We start from the raw sequence: 17916 nt of genomic DNA, 5'->3' as shown, positions 1-17916 counted from the left end.
AGAGATATATTGGCTGTCTAGATGTGTAAGGAGTTTCTAAATATATTTGTCTTTGTAATCACACCTTGTCTTTTCAGCTGTGGGTGAATACACTTAGTTTGCGCTTTTTCTAGTTGTAGGTTTTTCCTCTGTTGTTTTCAGAACCTACAGTAACATGGGATATTGTGTGTAGATATGAGGAACAAAACAACAGTTGAATCAATTTTAGAATAAGGCTGTTACATAACAAAACATGGAAAAAGTCAAGGGGTCTGAATACTTCCTGAATGCACTGTATATGTTCTGATCCCTAACTTTCATTTATGTTTAAAGGATGGTGCACCTTTATTGTGTGTGCTATGGAAATACTTTTATGTTTATAATATGAACAGGTGTGTTTTGTAATGTTTGCTTTAAATGTGAAGTGATCAGGATGTGAATTGGCTTGTTCTCATTGGTCAGAAGCATCCTGGGTATTGGTATTTAAACCCTGTAATTTCTTTGTCTGTGGGTCAGAGACAGGACAAGGTATAGTCTGCGTTCTGATGGGTACAGACATGATTGAAGCCTGGGTTTTCTTTTGAGTTTATTTGGCCTACTTTTTGTTCATTGTCTTGTTTATTTGTTTTTGTAAATACTTGTACAGTTGCCAGATATATAATTTATTCTCCTACCAAATAAAAACCCTCACTTTGGCAACACATCCGTCAAGTTCGTCAGCCTCCTCACTGTTAAAAACCTACTGCTGGGTCAACCTTCACACCTGCTCTATACCGTAATTAGGAAGGTGATATTTTATCAAATAATGAGACGTGTAGGGGTTGAGGTAATATACAGCCTTGCTTCTCTCTAGCCCAACATTACTGTAGGTTGCTATATTATTTCCACTGACTGTCAACCCAATACCCTGTCATACTAGTGCCACATTGGGACAGTGACGTGCTTTATCTATGAAAGATGTCCTCTGTTCATGCTCCTGAAGAGTCTTAAAATGCCAAATTTGTGATTGGGATATGATGGTACACTGGTTCCCCCAGAATATTAATTATAACAGTCCTGACATTGATCCCTGTGGCACTCCATTCATCTATCACATCATCACACCGTAGACTGAGAAGTGATATAAGCCTCTTTGATGTGTGAGTAGCCGGCAATCACATATTGCTGACATATCCTCTTCTTGCATAATGTTCCTCTTGAAGGCAGGAAATTAAACCACAAAAGTATGAAACCCTTCTTATTCACGTGTATTACATTTTGATTCCTTGATTTTCCAAGAGTTGTTTTAAGATTTTTGAGATAACACAAGTGGTGCGTTTGATATTGTGTATTAACATTTGCGGATAAATAAATCCTATGTACTGTTAGCACTTACCTGTGACTGTAGAAAATGTGGACTCTGTTTTACTTATTACATACCACATATTTAGTGTTTGATATGCCCAGTTTTGTAGTACATATCGTTAGCAACTGTTGTGTTTGCATGCAGATGACCTCTCGCTGGGTCCAGTCAACAAATTGGTCTGGCCCTGACCCCAGGGCACTCTGGGATTCCTGACATATAGGCTCCGATGTCATCAACTCTCTCGCCTGCTGTCCTCGCCTTCCAACTTCCTTAAAATGCTACATTTTTACAGATGTTTTGGAACAGGCCAAGCGTGGCTTTTCGTAGATGAGGAAATACTACAGACTTGCGTTTCAGATGAGTGCTTCCAGATGTATGGGTTCTTAAACATTAGATGCCCGGGGGATCATAGTCATGACAGAAAAGTGGATGACATTATCTCCCAAACAGGGCACCTTTGTTGGTTGAAAAGACCATGTTTAACATGCACATGCCACTGAGTGGATAGTCCAGTTGGCCATTGGCTTGCTCACAATCGCAAATTAGCACTGACCATTAGTTTTATGATTTGTGGGGATGGGGTCCGGAATTTGGCAACTCCGAATTAATGGTGACTTCATATCAAGTCTCCGCTATGTGTCGACAGGACCCCCGCTTTCTCAGCGTAAATTCAGTTGTACTTTTGGATTTATCACTTTTGCCAATGCAGGGTTTGCAGTAGGTTAGAACACAGCACGTGTGACGACTTAGCAATGGGTTGCACCCATTTGATCAAACAAACACACATAGGTAGACTACTTTTCTGACAACATATTGTATTCTATTAGACCCATTCTGTATTATGCATTACTAGTTGCAAAGGGTCGGAAACTTTCCGGTAAATTTCCAGAATTTTTCCAGGAATGTTCCATGGGAAGTTAAGCCCTGGAATTTGGGGAATTTGCTTAAATTCATCAGAAAATATATCTTATAACAGGAACCTTTTTTGTTGGATACACAATGCATTTCTAGGTCTTGTGGCATATTTTGGTGAAACTATCCCCCAATTCAATCGAATTTCAACCAACTGCATGCACATAGCATTCTCCCATCACCCCTCATAGCCTGGTTCCTCTCTAGGTTTCTTCCTAGGTTTTGGCCTTTCTAGGGAGTTTTTCCTAGCCACCGTGCTTCTACACCTGCATTACTAGCTGTTTGGGGTTTTAGGCTGGGTTTCTGTACAGCACTTCGAGATATTAGCTGATGTACGAAGGGCTATATAAAATAAAATTGATTGATTGATTGATTGATGTGCAGTGCACTCTTACGTCACATGTACAGCTGATTCTCAAGAACTTGCACACTGAGATGCTATTGAGCCCGCACTACTACGCGGTCTGAGCCAAGGACTACATGCTTTCTGGTAAGTTTTGATTACAATACTGGGTGGGTGAATATATTTTATGACATACATGATTTTTTGTTAACTAGTAAATAGTAGCCTACAGCAAAGTGTTTTTGAATCATTTCTAAGTTGTTAACAATTTCTGCTAGTTTGTTTTTGCTACCCATGTGGGTTTTAGCTTGCTTGAGCCTGCTGAGTGTTAATTCACCTGTTTCCATACATGTTTTATTTTTATTTATTTTTCTTACAAAGGAGTTGTTAATCTCACTGCTTAACTATTTATCTGTACATGGAAATGTATTTGTTTTTTAAAACAAATTTTTGTTCTAATCTTTACAGGAAAGTGCCACACACATCTGATGTGTGGAGAAATTTCACTGCAGCTAATGTAGAAGGAAAAACTGTGTACATTTGCAAATACTGTGCCAAATCATATGTGAAGAATGCAACAAAGATGCAGAATCATCTAGCCAAGTGCATAAAGTTACCACAGCGTTCACAACAAGCAACCTCTGACAGAAGTCCCTCTACTTTTATTCAAGGTGAAAATGATGAATCAGACATCTCTAGCAACAGCTCATGGTCCACCTGGAATCAGAAGTGTTTTTGGACTCAATGGAGGAACGTAGTCAGGGAAATGCTGATGAATGTTTTGCTCGAGCTGTGTATGCAGCTGGTTCACCTCTGATGCTCAGAGGCAATGGGTATTAGAAGAGATTTCTGAATGCTCTTCGCCCAGCATACACCCCTCCAACCAGACATGCTTTATCTACTCATTTGCTGGATGCATAGTTCAACAGAGTTCAAGTGAAGGTCAAGCAAATCATAGAGAAAGCAGACTGTGTTGCAATCATCTCTGATGGGTGGTCGAATGTTTGTGGTCAAGGAAAAATTAACTACATCTCCACCCCTGAACCAGTATTCTACAATAGCACAGACACAAGGGACAAGAGACACACCGGTCTCTACATTGCTGATGAGCTGAAGGCAGTCATCAATGACCTTGGACCACAGAAGGTATTTGCACTGGTGACAGACAATGCTGCGAACATGAAGGCTGCTTGGTCTAAAGTGGAGGAGTCCTACCCTCACATCACACCCATTGGCTGTGCTGCTCATGCATTGAATCTGCTCCTCAAGGACATCATGGCACATAAAACCATGGATACACTCTACAAGAGAGCCAATGAAATTGTTAGGTATGTGAAGTGTCAAGTTACAGCAGCAATCTACCACACCAAGCAAAGTGAGAAGAATAAGAGCACCACATTGTAGCTGCCCAACAACACCCGTTGGGGTGGTGTTGGCATCAAGTCTCCTGGGGGGTAAGGAGTCTCCAAGAAATGGCCATATTACAGTCTGCCGATATGGACAGCCCCATCAAGAGGATCCTCCTGGATGATGTATTTTGGGAGAGAGTGGTAAGCAGCCTGAAACGCCTGAAACCTATAACAGTAGCAATTGCGCGGATTGAGGGAGACAATGCCATCCTGTCTGATGTTCAGACTCTGCTTGCAGATGTAAGAGTAGAAATCCGTACTTCCCTGCCCACTTCACTGTTGCTGCAAGCAGAGGAAACTGCAGTTCTGAAATGCATCAAAAAGCATGAAGACTTCTGCCCGAAGCCCATACACGCCGCACCGTACATGTTGGACCCCAAGTATGCTGGCAAGAGCATCCTGTCTGATACAGAGATCAACAAGGCCTATGGTGTCATCACTACCATGTCTCGCCACCTTGGCCTGGATGAGGGCAAGGTTCTTGGAAGTCTGGCGAAGTACACCTCCAAGCACGGGCTTTGGGAAGGAGATGCAATGTGGCACTCGTGCCAACATATCTCATCAGCCACCTGGTGGAAGGGACTTTGTGGATCTGAGGCTCTTTCCCCTGTTGCCTCCATCATCCTCCAAATCCCACCGACATCCGCCGCCTCAGAGCGCAACTGGTCCTTGTTTAGGAACACACACACCAAAGCACGCAACAGGCTGACCAATACAAGGGTTGAAAAATTGGTGGCCATCCGGGCAAATGTGAGGCTTTTTGAGCCTGACAACGAGCCATCCTCAACAAGTTTGGACAGTGACAGTGAAGATGAGGCCTCAGAGTCTGATGTTCAAGAGGTGGACATTGAGGAGGTCCAGGGAGAAGACATGGAAGCCTGAGGGGAAGACAACCAAAGCTTTAGTGAAGACATTTTTGCGAGATGCGATGGATCATTTAATATTCCCTTTTGTTGTTCAGTGAAATCATCCCATGTGAAGAGTCAACTCATTTAAGTTCAATTTGTAACTAAATAGTTTTTTTTATTTCTATTGGAAGGATTTAATCATTTGCAATTCTGTCTACTTATGATAAGGTTAAAGGTTTGTTTCTGTCTCCATATGATATGGTAAATATATCCAATGCAAATAACATCTACATTTAAATGGTATTAATATTAATTTGCATATATTCCCGTTATTTCACATATATTCCCGTTAATTCCCACTGAAAGCTTCCACCTCTGAATATTCCCCAAAATGTGTAACCCTACTTGCAACACATGCTGGTCATGGGAAAACACTGTAAGCCTACTATATGCCCCCGTCTGTTACAGTATGTTGTTAATGTACCCTAGATAAGAAAAAGTAATCTATTTCCAAACATGTCTTCTCTCAGCAGGGTTGTGTTTTGTACACAGTGCATGTGATCAGTATGTTGATACGTTCATGTCAGTCAATCATTTGGAATTAAGAAGTCTAGGAAGCCTAGCCAGCCAGTGCATTTGTGGCACACCACGTGTTGGCTATAGAGACTTAATTACCATCCTCATTCAGAATGAAAGTATAAATGGTAACAGTATCAAGATACTGAAGCACATTTGATTGCTATGCTAGTAGTTATTGCAAATGTTGTGTGTGGGGTTCCCATAGTTTAATCAGTTGAAAGTATTTTATCTAGTGCCTCTTTCAGCCATTATGATGCCTGTCACCCAGTTATTTATGATGCAGTTATATGACCTTGTTAGGCAACTCAATGTCTTTGTAGGCTTATCATTCAAACAAACTATTTGCAAACAAAAACTTTCAATCTATCATTCACTAGTGTGTATAATTTCCATTCCGACATTGCATGTATCCATCGCAGTGCCATTCTGTACCATTGAAGTACAGGTCTAGGTCATTGTACAAACCATATGTAGGTCATATGGACAAGGATTCAGACAATTCTCAGACAATTCCGGTCTTCAACCATCTCTCCAGACTTCCAAAGACAAGGTCGGATGCACCATCCCATATAGCGTTCTTGTCTTCCTCCACAACCACCGCTCTGAGACCCAGGGCTGTTGCCTTGCAGATTTGGTCCTCCATCCACCACAGCCTTTAGCGGGGACACGACTGTCAGAATTGTAGGCTGTTTTCTTAGCTTCTTGAAGACTAGAACTAGTTGGCTGGTAAATTAGGCTTTTCCCAAAAGCCCGTTTGCAAAACCACCAATACATCCTCCTCTCGATTTTTCAAGTTACTCCTATTTTAATGAAGTCCCTAAGTTGGTCGTTACTATGTGGCAGTGTCGTTTCTCTGTCAACGTTTCAGAAAGCTCCATCAGAGTTTTTCTCCCAACAGTTTTGGCTAGCTAGGTCAGCTAGCTTATCTTTAGCTTGGCTTGTTTACCTATCTAGTGGGAGCGGAGAAAATTGACGAGGAAGTGTGGAGAGTGTTGCACATGCAAATAGCATGTATATGAGAACCTACATATGAGAACCAATCCAAAAAGTTCACGCATTCTGTGTTCTCCAATCTCATAAAACTTTTTAGAATAAGTCTCAGTGTAGGGTCTCCACCCTCCCTGTCTAGATTGGGTGAAAACGCACTTTGTTGATGTAATTTCACTTCCTTATGTTATAAAATACAGTAAAACTTGAATTAATAGCCTGGGATTTTATTTGCTTAAATCACTGAACACAACAGGCTCTTGTTAGAGACAGTTTTTTATTTGAACCAGGCATCTATTTCCCTAATGCCAACTGCTGCATAGTTTTTTGTTAATTGTTTAATTCCAGCATTCACTTCCAGCATTTTAATAAATTTCTTCATTTCCTGCAGTAATGTGTTATAATTTACGTGTCACATTTCTTTTGTCTTAGGTTGCTCCAAAAAATGATACGTTACAGAATAGTTATTGTCCTCTTTGACTGCATTTATTAGCAGTTCTTTCGTTTCGCCACTAGCTGGCAATCTGCCGATTTCTAGGGCTCTGCACTCGTGAAGTTGTTTACTGTTTTTGTGCTTGCCTGTTAGCTAGCAGTTCTCAGCTATTAGCAGCCAATGGCTATCAGTTTCTTACTGGTGATAAAAACGTATTATTGCCATAATTGTTTTGTCATTACTGCATTATTTAATGTAACAATTCAAATATTAAACCTCATAAGCAATTCATGGTAACCTCGTAAACAATTCATTTAGACCTAGTGTTTATTTGAAGGAGGCGTTTATTTGCTGAAATGTGTGCCGTTGCCCGGCTATTAAAAGGGACAGGCGGCTATTTGAGACTCGTCATCAATTTGTAGACAAATATAATGAATTATGTTCTGAATCAGTGGGGTCTTTCTCTAACATATCATTAACTCGGTTGCCAGATTGGGTATGAATATTGACGTAAAGCTGTCTCTGCTTCTGTGTCTTGTTCCAGCATCAATAATAAACTGCAGCAGCCAGAGGCAGCATCCGGGGTCCTGGAGTACGCCATGAAGCACTTTGGCGAACTGGTAAGTGACTCTTGTCTACAGTCATCTCTACAGTACATGCACTTTAAATTGACACTAGTATCTCCTTACCTCACCTCCTCCCTCGAACTGCATCCTTAACAAGAGGATGAGCAGCTTTCAAACAAATGCTCTACAGCATCCTGTGCTTTCCCACACATGCAGAGGACATCTACTTCAATGTTCAATAGCTTTGTATGCAGGAGTAGAGATATTGGGATTTTTCTCCTCCAGTTAATAGTTAAATTATTATTTTTTTAAATCACATACCTGATACTATTATTTCTACAATTTCTCCTGAGTCTGCTAAGATGGATTGGTGGAGGTTTTGTTCCAAATTGTGAAATGTATTTATGCACCATACCAAAGTCCCTAACTGTAATATTGACTTAACAGTAAAGTTTTAAGACACTTTTATGACTTTAAACACACTATTTGGTCATGTCCCTGTGGGATCGCACATGCCAAGTGGAAAGCCGGCAATATGTGTCACTTTTTCACATGCGTGGCGTCTGTATTTCTATTAATATTCTCAAGTTTTTTTTATAAACCAAACACTATTCTTCATGTAACTTTAGAATTTTTTATTTTTTTCTCTTGGCCAAGGTTCATTTATCTTCATTGCAGGTGATTTTCAGAGGCTCCTCTGTTATTTTAACTGTGATACGTAGTACTCCCTGCTGTTATTCCTCAAACCGTTTCATGTTCTCCAAAGGGACCAGCTCCAGATATAAAATAACATTTTCTAAATAGAGTACATGCCTTGGGAGCCCTCACCCTGCTTTTTCCTGGAAAAGCTTTGGAAAAGGATCAAATCAGAAAACTAATGGAAATGAATTTAATGTATGTTAATTACATTTATTTAGGCACAGCTTTTAAATATTTTATCAATCAAATAAAAATCAGCACATCAGAATGACACTTTAGCTCGTCTCGGTATGCACGCATCACCTGCATGTGTGCAAGACAAGTGGGCTGTGGATCAAGGAGAGACATTGCAGCAGCAGGTAGGCCTATAAAATATGATAGAGAACAGACTAATAGCTAGGTAGCCAATTTAAACATATATTGTACCTTCTAGTAAACTGTTTATCTATTATTAGCATGTATTTGTTTTCATCATGTCGTCCCCAAAAACTTTCCACCAACAATTGCGAATGAGGCCATACATTTGCGAATGTCATACAAAAGTTGATTCATTTAAACAATTATTTTTGACAAAATGAACGTTTCACCTCAGCATTGTATTACTTGAGATTTGGTTCAATCGCGGTGATACTTATTATGTGAATCAAAATAATTTTTGAATAATAATTTAATTATTATTTTAGGAAAAAATATTAGATGTAGACTTTCTTTTGGATAATGTGGCTTCAAAACTTTGTGTAGATACTTCCAATTTATTTGGGTATCCAATGTATGGGACATTGCAACTCAATAGATACTAGTCAGCCTTCAAAGTAAACACTTCTAACGTAGCTAAGATAAATATGACTAAACTAGAATAAGTACATTTCCTGAAGAAAATTTGTGGGCTTGCTTCAGCCGAATAATTTTTTTTTTAGCCTACCATAGCCATTTGATCTTTGATATATTGAATGAACTAATTATTTAAAAATGCATCAAAACATATTTGGTTGTAATGTAGCGATGTTATACATCAAAGGTTGACAACCATCCTCCAGGAGAGCTAATGGGTGTGCAGGCTTATGTTCCAGCCCCTCTTCAACAAAACACATTTTAGAAATGAGCTGCTCAACCGGACCTTGATAAACTGGCTGTGATGTGTTTGAGCAGGGCTTGATCAAAAGCCTGCACACCCAACTGAGGGTTGACCATGTGTTTTATGCAGTTGCCTAATAGGTATAGCTACTTTGTGGGGGGGTTAAGTGCCTTGCACTATGACAGGAGATTGTACATGGGTTCAGAGAGCAGCCTCCCAGTGTCGATACCACGTTACTTACTTTTTTTAATATATTGTTGATCATGGATATTTGGTTAAAACTCATGGAGAAGTCATGGAAAAGTAACATACACACAGAGAGAGAAAGGGCTTCTTTGTTAGACTTCTTGATTGTTTCCCCCTATGTGTAGCGTAATTGTACCACGCTGTATAATTCTGCCATTTTACATTTCCCCCTCATTTGATCAGCCCATTGATTTGTGTGTGAGCGCGACCAGTGAATTAAGACACATTTGTTAAGCTCTCCCCCGTTTAAAACTAAAACAGAATGAAATAAGTTTGTGGCACTGAACTTTGTCTACAAGTTCTACACAACCAGGCCGACTGATCCTGTTACAGTATGTGCCGTTGCATTTTATTTCGTGTCTACTTTTAGTCCAGAGTCCGTGTCTATGGCCGACTATTTCACAGGTGGTTTTCGAGCTGTATTTATGTTCTCCATAAAACATTTTCTGAAATAAAAGTTTACGATAAAAGCACCTCGGAGAGCGTGTCCAGGAAACCTTGTTCATGAGGTAAACAGTGAGTAGCGTTTTACGGGGTGTGCGCGGCATCATACTGCGCCCGGTGGCACCTTCTTTGTTTGGCATCCCAGTCAGGCTTATCACCAGGTCGCCAGAGGTCGAGACAGTTCTGCGCATCACTTCCTCCCGAGGTCACAGACACACAGTAAGTCAACAGAAAGAGGTCATTTGACAACTCGGATGCCTATGTTGGGAATCTCCGCTCATGTGTTCAGTGTCGTAAAGAGGGTGGCTTGATGACCACTTGTTTTCCATGTATTTTATGATTTTATCTCATCATAAAAGTAATTCTGAAAAAATGCATACATTAGTATACTTTGGAAAGTATATTACAAGTGTAGCATATACAGTCAGGTCCAAAATTATTGGCACCCTTGATAACAAATGAGCAAAAAATATTGTATATAAAAATAATACAAACACTGGTCTACATTTTATGCTAAATCTTTCGAAATCCTTGATATCCTTCGTCTGTGCTTATTGACTACTTCAATTCAAACCACAGGGGTTCAAGTCCGAAGACTGATACGGCCATTGCAAAATCTAGATTTTTGTGCTCAATTAACACTAGAAAAGCCGAGAGTGACATGAGGACGGACGCAAAACAAATATATATCTTCAATTACTCTGTCATTTTTAAAGTAATTTCCCTCCCCCCTTCCTCAACTTTTCCTGAATAAGTCTATATAACGCACTGTCGTTCTTAGAATCTTAATATCACTAACAGAATGTGTTATAAGCAGTTTTATAAGCAGTTATTTTCCCTGCCCCTCATTCATTGCCAGTCATTCACTGGCAGTCAGCCTGCGCAGCTGATGATGGCCCATTCAAACTACATCTAAAACTATATCGATACGAATTTCACGCATATAATAATAGTTGGCATAAAGACAAGATTAGATTGACAATAGTCTGATGGGTGACAATATCACTTGTTAAATTGTATATGAAGAATCTGATGAACGGCATAGCTTAGAATGGACAGGGGCAGGGAAACAGAGTGCCAAAAAGTCACAAGCAGGTAAGACGTTTTGATGTCTATATAGTAACAGAAAGAGCAGGTTCTGCAGTTTCCAAATCACCTATCCTTGCCAAACAACTCTTAAAGATGAACCCTTCAGCTCTATTTCAATATATAACTTCCCGTGATTCCATGCACTTTCCACATGCCCTCGCAACACTCAAAGCACAGTCATATATTTCAACTCAAAATATGCCATTCTGTTCTTTTGAAATGCCTTTATTTAGTCTCATAATGTTCCTTAAGACCTGCCCTTAACAAATTATTAATTCATTAACTTTGTAATTGTTTATTTAATGGATTTTAACACTTTAATTGTGTTGTTTTAGTGTTTTATAATTTGTACTTATAGCCTACAATTACATAAACTAATGAAAATGCTATTGTGTACTTTGAAATACATTTTCTTTCGTATTCTAATGTTACTTAAGAAAGAAAGAAATACAGCCAAATTATTATTTTAGCAAGAGCATATATGAAATGTATTTATGAGAATGTTAAAATGTCCAAAAGACTCGTCATTGGCTCGAAGAGGGGTCCTTCGAGGCCAGGCTTTTTTAGTGTTAACCATTTCTTTGTGTGTTTTGATGTGTAGGGTTGTGTGTTTGTCGACACAGCTAGGCCAATATATCATTTTCCAGTATGTGCCGTTGCTTTTTATTAAGAGGCTACTTTTAGCCTCAAGTCCGGTTGTTAGGCCTCCGACTATTTCACACTTGGTTGCCTGACTGAAGTGCCCTACCGTCTGTCTTTTTTGAGCTGTAATTATGTTCTCCATAAAACATTTCCAGAAGTAAAAGCACCTTGGAGAGCGCTTCCAGGAAACCTTGTTTATAAGGTAAACAGTGAGTAGCGTTTATGGGGTGAGCGAAGCAGAGGATTGTGCCCGGTGGCACCTTCTTTGTTTGGCATCCCAGTCAGGCTTATCACCAGGTCGCCAGAGGTCGAGACATGCCTATGGTGGGAATCTCCACTCATGCATTCAGTGTCATAAAGAGGGTGGCTTGATGACCACTTGTTTTCCATGTATTTTTTATCTCATAATTTGGGCAGTAGCGTTTAGTAGAAATAAAAGTAATTCTGAAAAAAATAGTATTAGTATAGTAGTATTAGTAGTATACTTTGGAAAGTATAGGACAAGTATAGTATATATAGTCATGTCCATTAATAAAGATGAGCAAAAAGTTATACAAAAACTATATAAAAAATACAAATATTATATTTTAAACTAATACAATTGCTCAGAAAAATAGATTTAGTTAAAGAAGTAACATTTTTTTTCTCTCTGTAAGATAAGGGTCAAAATGATTGGCACCCCTGTTTTCAATAAAATCAACATTGGCCATCTGTCTCTGGACTTCATCCCCATTGAAACCTGTGGTTTGAATTAAAGGGGGCAGTCCATAAGAGCAGATTAAGGATATCAAGGATCTGGAATGAGTCTGTATGGAGGAATGGGGAATTCCTATATTTCTGTATGGAGGAATTGGGAGTTCCTCCCAATGTGTTCTCCAATCTCATAAAACATTTACAAAAAGGCTCAGTCACATTATGCTCAGTCACGTTATCCTCGCAATGTGAGATATTTAAAACAGGGGTGCCAATAATTTTGAACCCCTATCTTAAAAACTTGTTACTAATTAAACAATCACTTTCTCTGAGCAATTGTATTAGTATTAAATAATATAATTTCACCCTTTTTTTTGTTGCATACCATATATCTCAATATTTGTATATTTTATTTGTTTTTTTAGCCTCGTCTTTATCAAGGGTGCCAATCATTTTGGACCTGACTGTCCAGTGTAGGTCTTGCTTTAGCCCTGAGCAGATCTAAATCAGATGCAGTTTTTGTATCTTACCGCAAACGGAACAAAAACAATCACATCCTCATGTGTGCATTCAGATGGCCATACACTGCAAGCAAGAATCATCTTATAGTATAGTTAGTATAGCGGATAGATAATTATCAAAAGTCATTCGCACCACCTGGTTGTGTTGTTTAACAGGAAATCCAGTCTATAGAAAAATGTGTGCTCTTACGTACGTCTTTGTGGTCATACGATGGAAACGTTGTCAATGAAGCGGTGAATTGGGAGCTTTAACAGTGTTCGGGCCTTCTTGTTCCTGAACAGGAAATCCAGGCCACCTGGTACGAGAAGCTCCACGAGTGGGAGGACGCTCTGGTGGCGTACGACAAGAAGATCGACATCAACAAGGATGACCCTGAGCTGATCCTGGGGCGCATGCGCTGCTTGGAGGCCCTGGGCGAATGGTGAGTCACAACACTTTGAAGTCACGTTCGACAATCGTGTCTGTGTTCTGTCTCTCCTCACTATCAATCAAAGGGGAGTTTTTTGGAGGCAACTCTTTTTGAGTAGGCCTAGGTGTAGGCCTAAGTGTCTTTCCATTCACTGTTAGGTGCTATGTTAAATTCTATAGGGGGAAAGTCTGGTCTACTCTGGAACTTTAATGCTCTGTCATGATATAATGTAATCTCAGGTGACATTACAGCTGTCATATCGTGTTACGATTGTGAAGACAACCTTTTTGGAGCGAGTGTTGCTCACCGTATTGCTCACCTTATTCAAAAAGTTGCCTTCAATGGAGTAATAAATAGCCGTTTGAGATGTGTACTCCTTGTGAGTGTAATGGAGAAGGACAGTGTCTGTGACAGAGAAGATTGGCCGGGAGCAGACCCATCCCCGACTCTTTGTACTTGCTCACGACCGCTCCTGCAGTATGTACTAATGGAATCTGACATTGGGCTTATTTGATGACTGGGCGTGAAGCGACGGAGGAAAACGTCAATAGTTTCCTCTAACGAGAACCTGGTAGTATTACAGGAAAGTGTGCGAGGACAGTCAGTTCAGGCCAGTTCGTGACTGGGCCTGTTGGTTCGGTACACTGAAACCCTCAACCACAGCTCCAGGCAGCCAGCTCCAAGATTGAACTCAAGAACTCTCTCTCTCTCTTTCTGTCTGTCTCATGCTTTCTCTATCCCTCTCTTTGTTCCTTGTGCTCTCTCACTCGCTCTCCCCTTCTCCATCCTTCCTTCCTTCCCTCCCTCTCCACAGGTGATTCAACTTATTTTTTTGTATAAATGCCTTCAAGGAGCAAAGCTGCTGGGAAGGAAATCACACAATGTTAGAACAGTTTGAAAAAATGTGGACCATCCCGGAGTTTGTGAAGCTAACCAGACAACGATTAGCTTATGTAACCGTCTGTGCTGCGCCATCATTGTATACCCCTGATGATATTCTCTTTGTACAAGAACATGATTCAAGAGAAATGGGAAAACAGACAGAATTACATAACAATTGACTGTCATTCACATTACTTCAGGATAGCAGTCTGGGGGGAATACATTGTTTCCAGCTAAGGAAAAGAAGAGTATCTACAGTGAGTACACATAAATGACAGTGCAGCCCTTTGTTCTACAACCCCATGAGCGATGAGTCAGTCCATACGGTTGTATTTAACTCGTCGAATCCAACTTTATTTGTCACGTGCGCCGAATACAACAAGTGTAGACTTTACCGTGAAATGCTTACTTACAAGCCCTTAACCAACAGTGCAGTTCAAGAAGAGTCAAGAAAATATTTATCAAATAAACGAATGTAAAAAATTATAAAAAGTAACACAGTAAAATAACAATAACGAGGCTATATACAAGGGGTACCGGTACCGAGTCAGTGTGCTGGGGTACAGGTTAGTTGAGGTAATTTGTACATGTAGGTAGGGGTGAAGTGACTATGCATAGATAATAAACAGCGAGTAGCAGCAGTGTACAAAACAAATGGAGGGGGGTCAATGTAAATTGTCTGGTGGCCATTTGATTAATTGTACAGCAGTCTTATTATGGCTTGGGGGTAGAAGCTGTTAAGGAGCCTTTTGGTCCTAGACTTGGCACTCCAGTACTGCTTGCCTTGCAGTAGCAAGGTGACTGAAGTCTGACGATTTTATGGGCTTTCGTCTGACACCGCCTATTATATAGGTCCTGAATGGCAGGAAGCTTGGCCCCAGGGATGTACTGGGCCGTATGCATTACCCTCTGTATCACCTTAAGGTCAGATGCCGAGCAGTTGCCATACCAGGCGGTGATGCAACCGGTCAGGATGCTCTCGATGGTGCGGCTGTATAACTTTTTGAATATCTGGGACCCATGCCAAATCTTTTCAGTCTCCTGACGGGGAAAATGTTTTGTCGTGGGCACGACTGTCTTGGTGTGTTTGGACCATGATAGTTTGTTGGTAATGTGGTCACCAAGGACCTTGAAACTCTCAAACCACTCCACTACAGCCCCGTCGATGTTAATGGGGGCCTGTTCGGCCCTCCTTTTCCTGTTGTCCACGATCAGCTCCTTTGTCTTGCTCATATTGAGTGAGAGATTGTTGTCCTGGCACCACACTGCCAGTTCTCTGACCTCCTCCCTATAGGCTGTCTCATCGTTGTCAGTGATCAGACCTACCACGGTTGTGTTCTTCAGCAAACTTAATGATGGTGTTGGAGTCGTGTTTGGCCACGCAGTTATGGGTAAACAGGGAGTACAGGAGGGGAATAAGTACACACCCCTGAGGGGCCCCAGTGTTGAGGATCAGCGTGACAGACGTGTTGTTGCCTACCCTTACCACCTGGGCGCGGCCCGTCAGGAAGTCCAAGATCCAGTTGCAGAGGGAGGTGTTTAGTCCCAGGGTCCTTAGCTTAGTGATGAGCCTCGTGGGCACTATGGTGTTGAACGCTGAGCTGTTATCAATGAACAGCATTCTCACATAGGTGTTCCTTTTGTCCAGGTGGGAAAGGGCAGTGTGGAGTGCGATTGAGATTGCATCATCTGTGGATCTGTTGGGGCGGTATACGAATTGGAGTGGGTATCCGGGAGGATGCTGTTGATGTGAGCCATGAACAGCCTTTCAAGCACTTCATGGCTACCAACGTGAGTTCTACGGGGCGGTAATCATTTAGGAATGGTACCTTCGCTTCCTTGAGCACAGGGACTATGGTGGTCTGCTTGAAACATGTGTTACAGACTCAGTCAGGGAGAGGTTGAAAATGTCTGTGAAGATATTTGCCAGTTGGTCCACACATGCTTTGAGTACACATCCTGGTAATCTGTCTGGCCCCGCGGCTTTGTTAATGTTGACCTGTTTAAAGGTCTTGCTCACATCGGCTACTGGAGAGCATTATCACACAGTCATCCAGAACAGCTGGTGCTCTCGTAAATGCTTCAGTGTTGCTTGCCTCGAAGTGAGCATTAAAGGCATTCAGCTCGTCAGGTAGGCTTGCTTCACTGGGCAGCTCGCATCTGGGTTTCCCTTTATAGTCCGTAATAGTTTTCGAGCCCTGCCACATCGAACAAACATCAGAGCCGGTGTAGTAGAATTCAATTTTAATCTTGTATTGATGCTTTGCTTGTTTGATTGATCGTCTGAGGGCATAGATTGGATTTCTTATAAGCGTCTGGATTAGTGTCCCGCTCCCTGAAACCGGCAGCTCTAGCCTTTAGCTCGATGCGGATATTGCCTGTAATCCATGGCTTCTGGTTGGGATATGTACGTACGGTCACTGCGGGGACGACGTCGTCGATGCACCTATTGATGAAGCCGATGACTGAGGTGGTATACTCCTCAATGCCATTGGATGAATCCTGGAACATATTCCAGTCTGCGCTAGCAAAACAGTCCTGTAGAGCAGCGACCGCGTCATCAGCTCATTCAAAGTAAATAAGTTATCCAAAAGTGCTCCAACTTACTTTTAAAATGATCACAATTGCCTATTCAATGCAAAGCATAGCCTGACTGTCTGTCTCAATACAGTGTTTAGTGTTTATTCCATTATTATTATTTTTTAAGGTAAACCCTGAAGAAGGCACTGTGTGCTGAAACGTTGGTGTATTATCCATCATTGGGAGGAGAGTGTGCGACGTTCTTTATTTTTTCATAGGTTTACTATTCCGTAAATCAGCACCTCTGCAGCTTTTTTGGGTGGGCATCAATTCATGCTTTTTGCTAGTTTTATTCTATTTCCATGTTCCTTTAATGTTTGGCAAGGTTACCACAGACTAAATGAATGATCAGGCATTTGTGCTCACACTCCGCTCTATACCAAAACAAAGTACCAAGAAATAATGTCTGTTTTCAATTTCCCTCTATTTATTTTTAGATTAATTTCAGGTGGAATTTACCTCCATTGAGTTGAGTGATGGGCTGCTGAGTCATCCGATAGCCGTAGCATTTTCCGTTATGCCCTTGACAACGGAGCGTTATGCTACGTGAGACATGCAGGGCTGTAGCACACTGGGGCTTTGTGGTGTTCTAACCCCCCTATTATTATGCATTAGCTGGGAAACACTTCATATCTACCAGACACAAACCTGTATGACTCACCCCATCTAATCTGTTGCCACACTCATCCAATGTTCTTCCCCCTGAAAACGTGTGCATGCGCTGAGGGTTCCACCCATATGGAGCCGGGTGAAGACACGCGGTCACACGCAGTACTGGTTGTACGTTTTGTCCCGGTTGAGTTCAAATCGAAGAGAACATTAGTATTAGTTTGTTTACAGTGATATCTGATATGATCAGGACCGTGGTCACAGGCTGGCTGGATCATGTTCACCAGGGAATAAAAAAGGTAGACTCAGCCAAGTTCTCAGTGAAGCTGAGCATCCATTATTCAGTTCTGTCCCCTTCTCTTTTCATTCCGTGCCAGTCCCGCGGGCTTTACTGGTCAATTAACAAATCAAATGGGGTTTGGTGGTGGAAATTGGAAACATTTTAGTGTAAAGATTACATTTCATTTGACACTCAGCCGAGCCTTGTCTTTCAGTGTTTCCCCTATATTAATTTAGTAGCGACGGACCACCGCTGCTAAATCGTTGCCGCCACTCCCAAAAATATGTAAAAAGAAAATAACCCAAAATCTGTGTAAAATTAAGCCACTAAAACCAGATATAAAGT

General features: G+C 41.1%; 1 protein-coding gene across 2 annotated transcripts in view; it reads left to right on the top strand.

The window, feature by feature from the left end:
* Window positions 1-17916, top strand: part of mtor (mechanistic target of rapamycin kinase) — a 126589-nt gene that overhangs the window by 61504 nt on the left and 47169 nt on the right. For both annotated transcript variants that reach the window (XM_055892524.1, XM_055892523.1), the window contains exons 29-30: window positions 7380-7455; window positions 13093-13232. In XM_055892524.1, coding sequence (XP_055748499.1) covers window positions 7380-7455; window positions 13093-13232 — 216 coding nt within the window. The remainder of the gene's footprint in view (window positions 1-7379; window positions 7456-13092; window positions 13233-17916) is intronic.

Source organism: Salvelinus fontinalis, chromosome 31 (genome assembly GCF_029448725.1).
Source record: "Salvelinus fontinalis isolate EN_2023a chromosome 31, ASM2944872v1, whole genome shotgun sequence".
In the NCBI taxonomy this organism is placed as follows: Eukaryota; Metazoa; Chordata; class Actinopteri; order Salmoniformes; family Salmonidae; genus Salvelinus; species Salvelinus fontinalis.
This window is presented reverse-complemented; position numbering and strand designations above follow the sequence as displayed.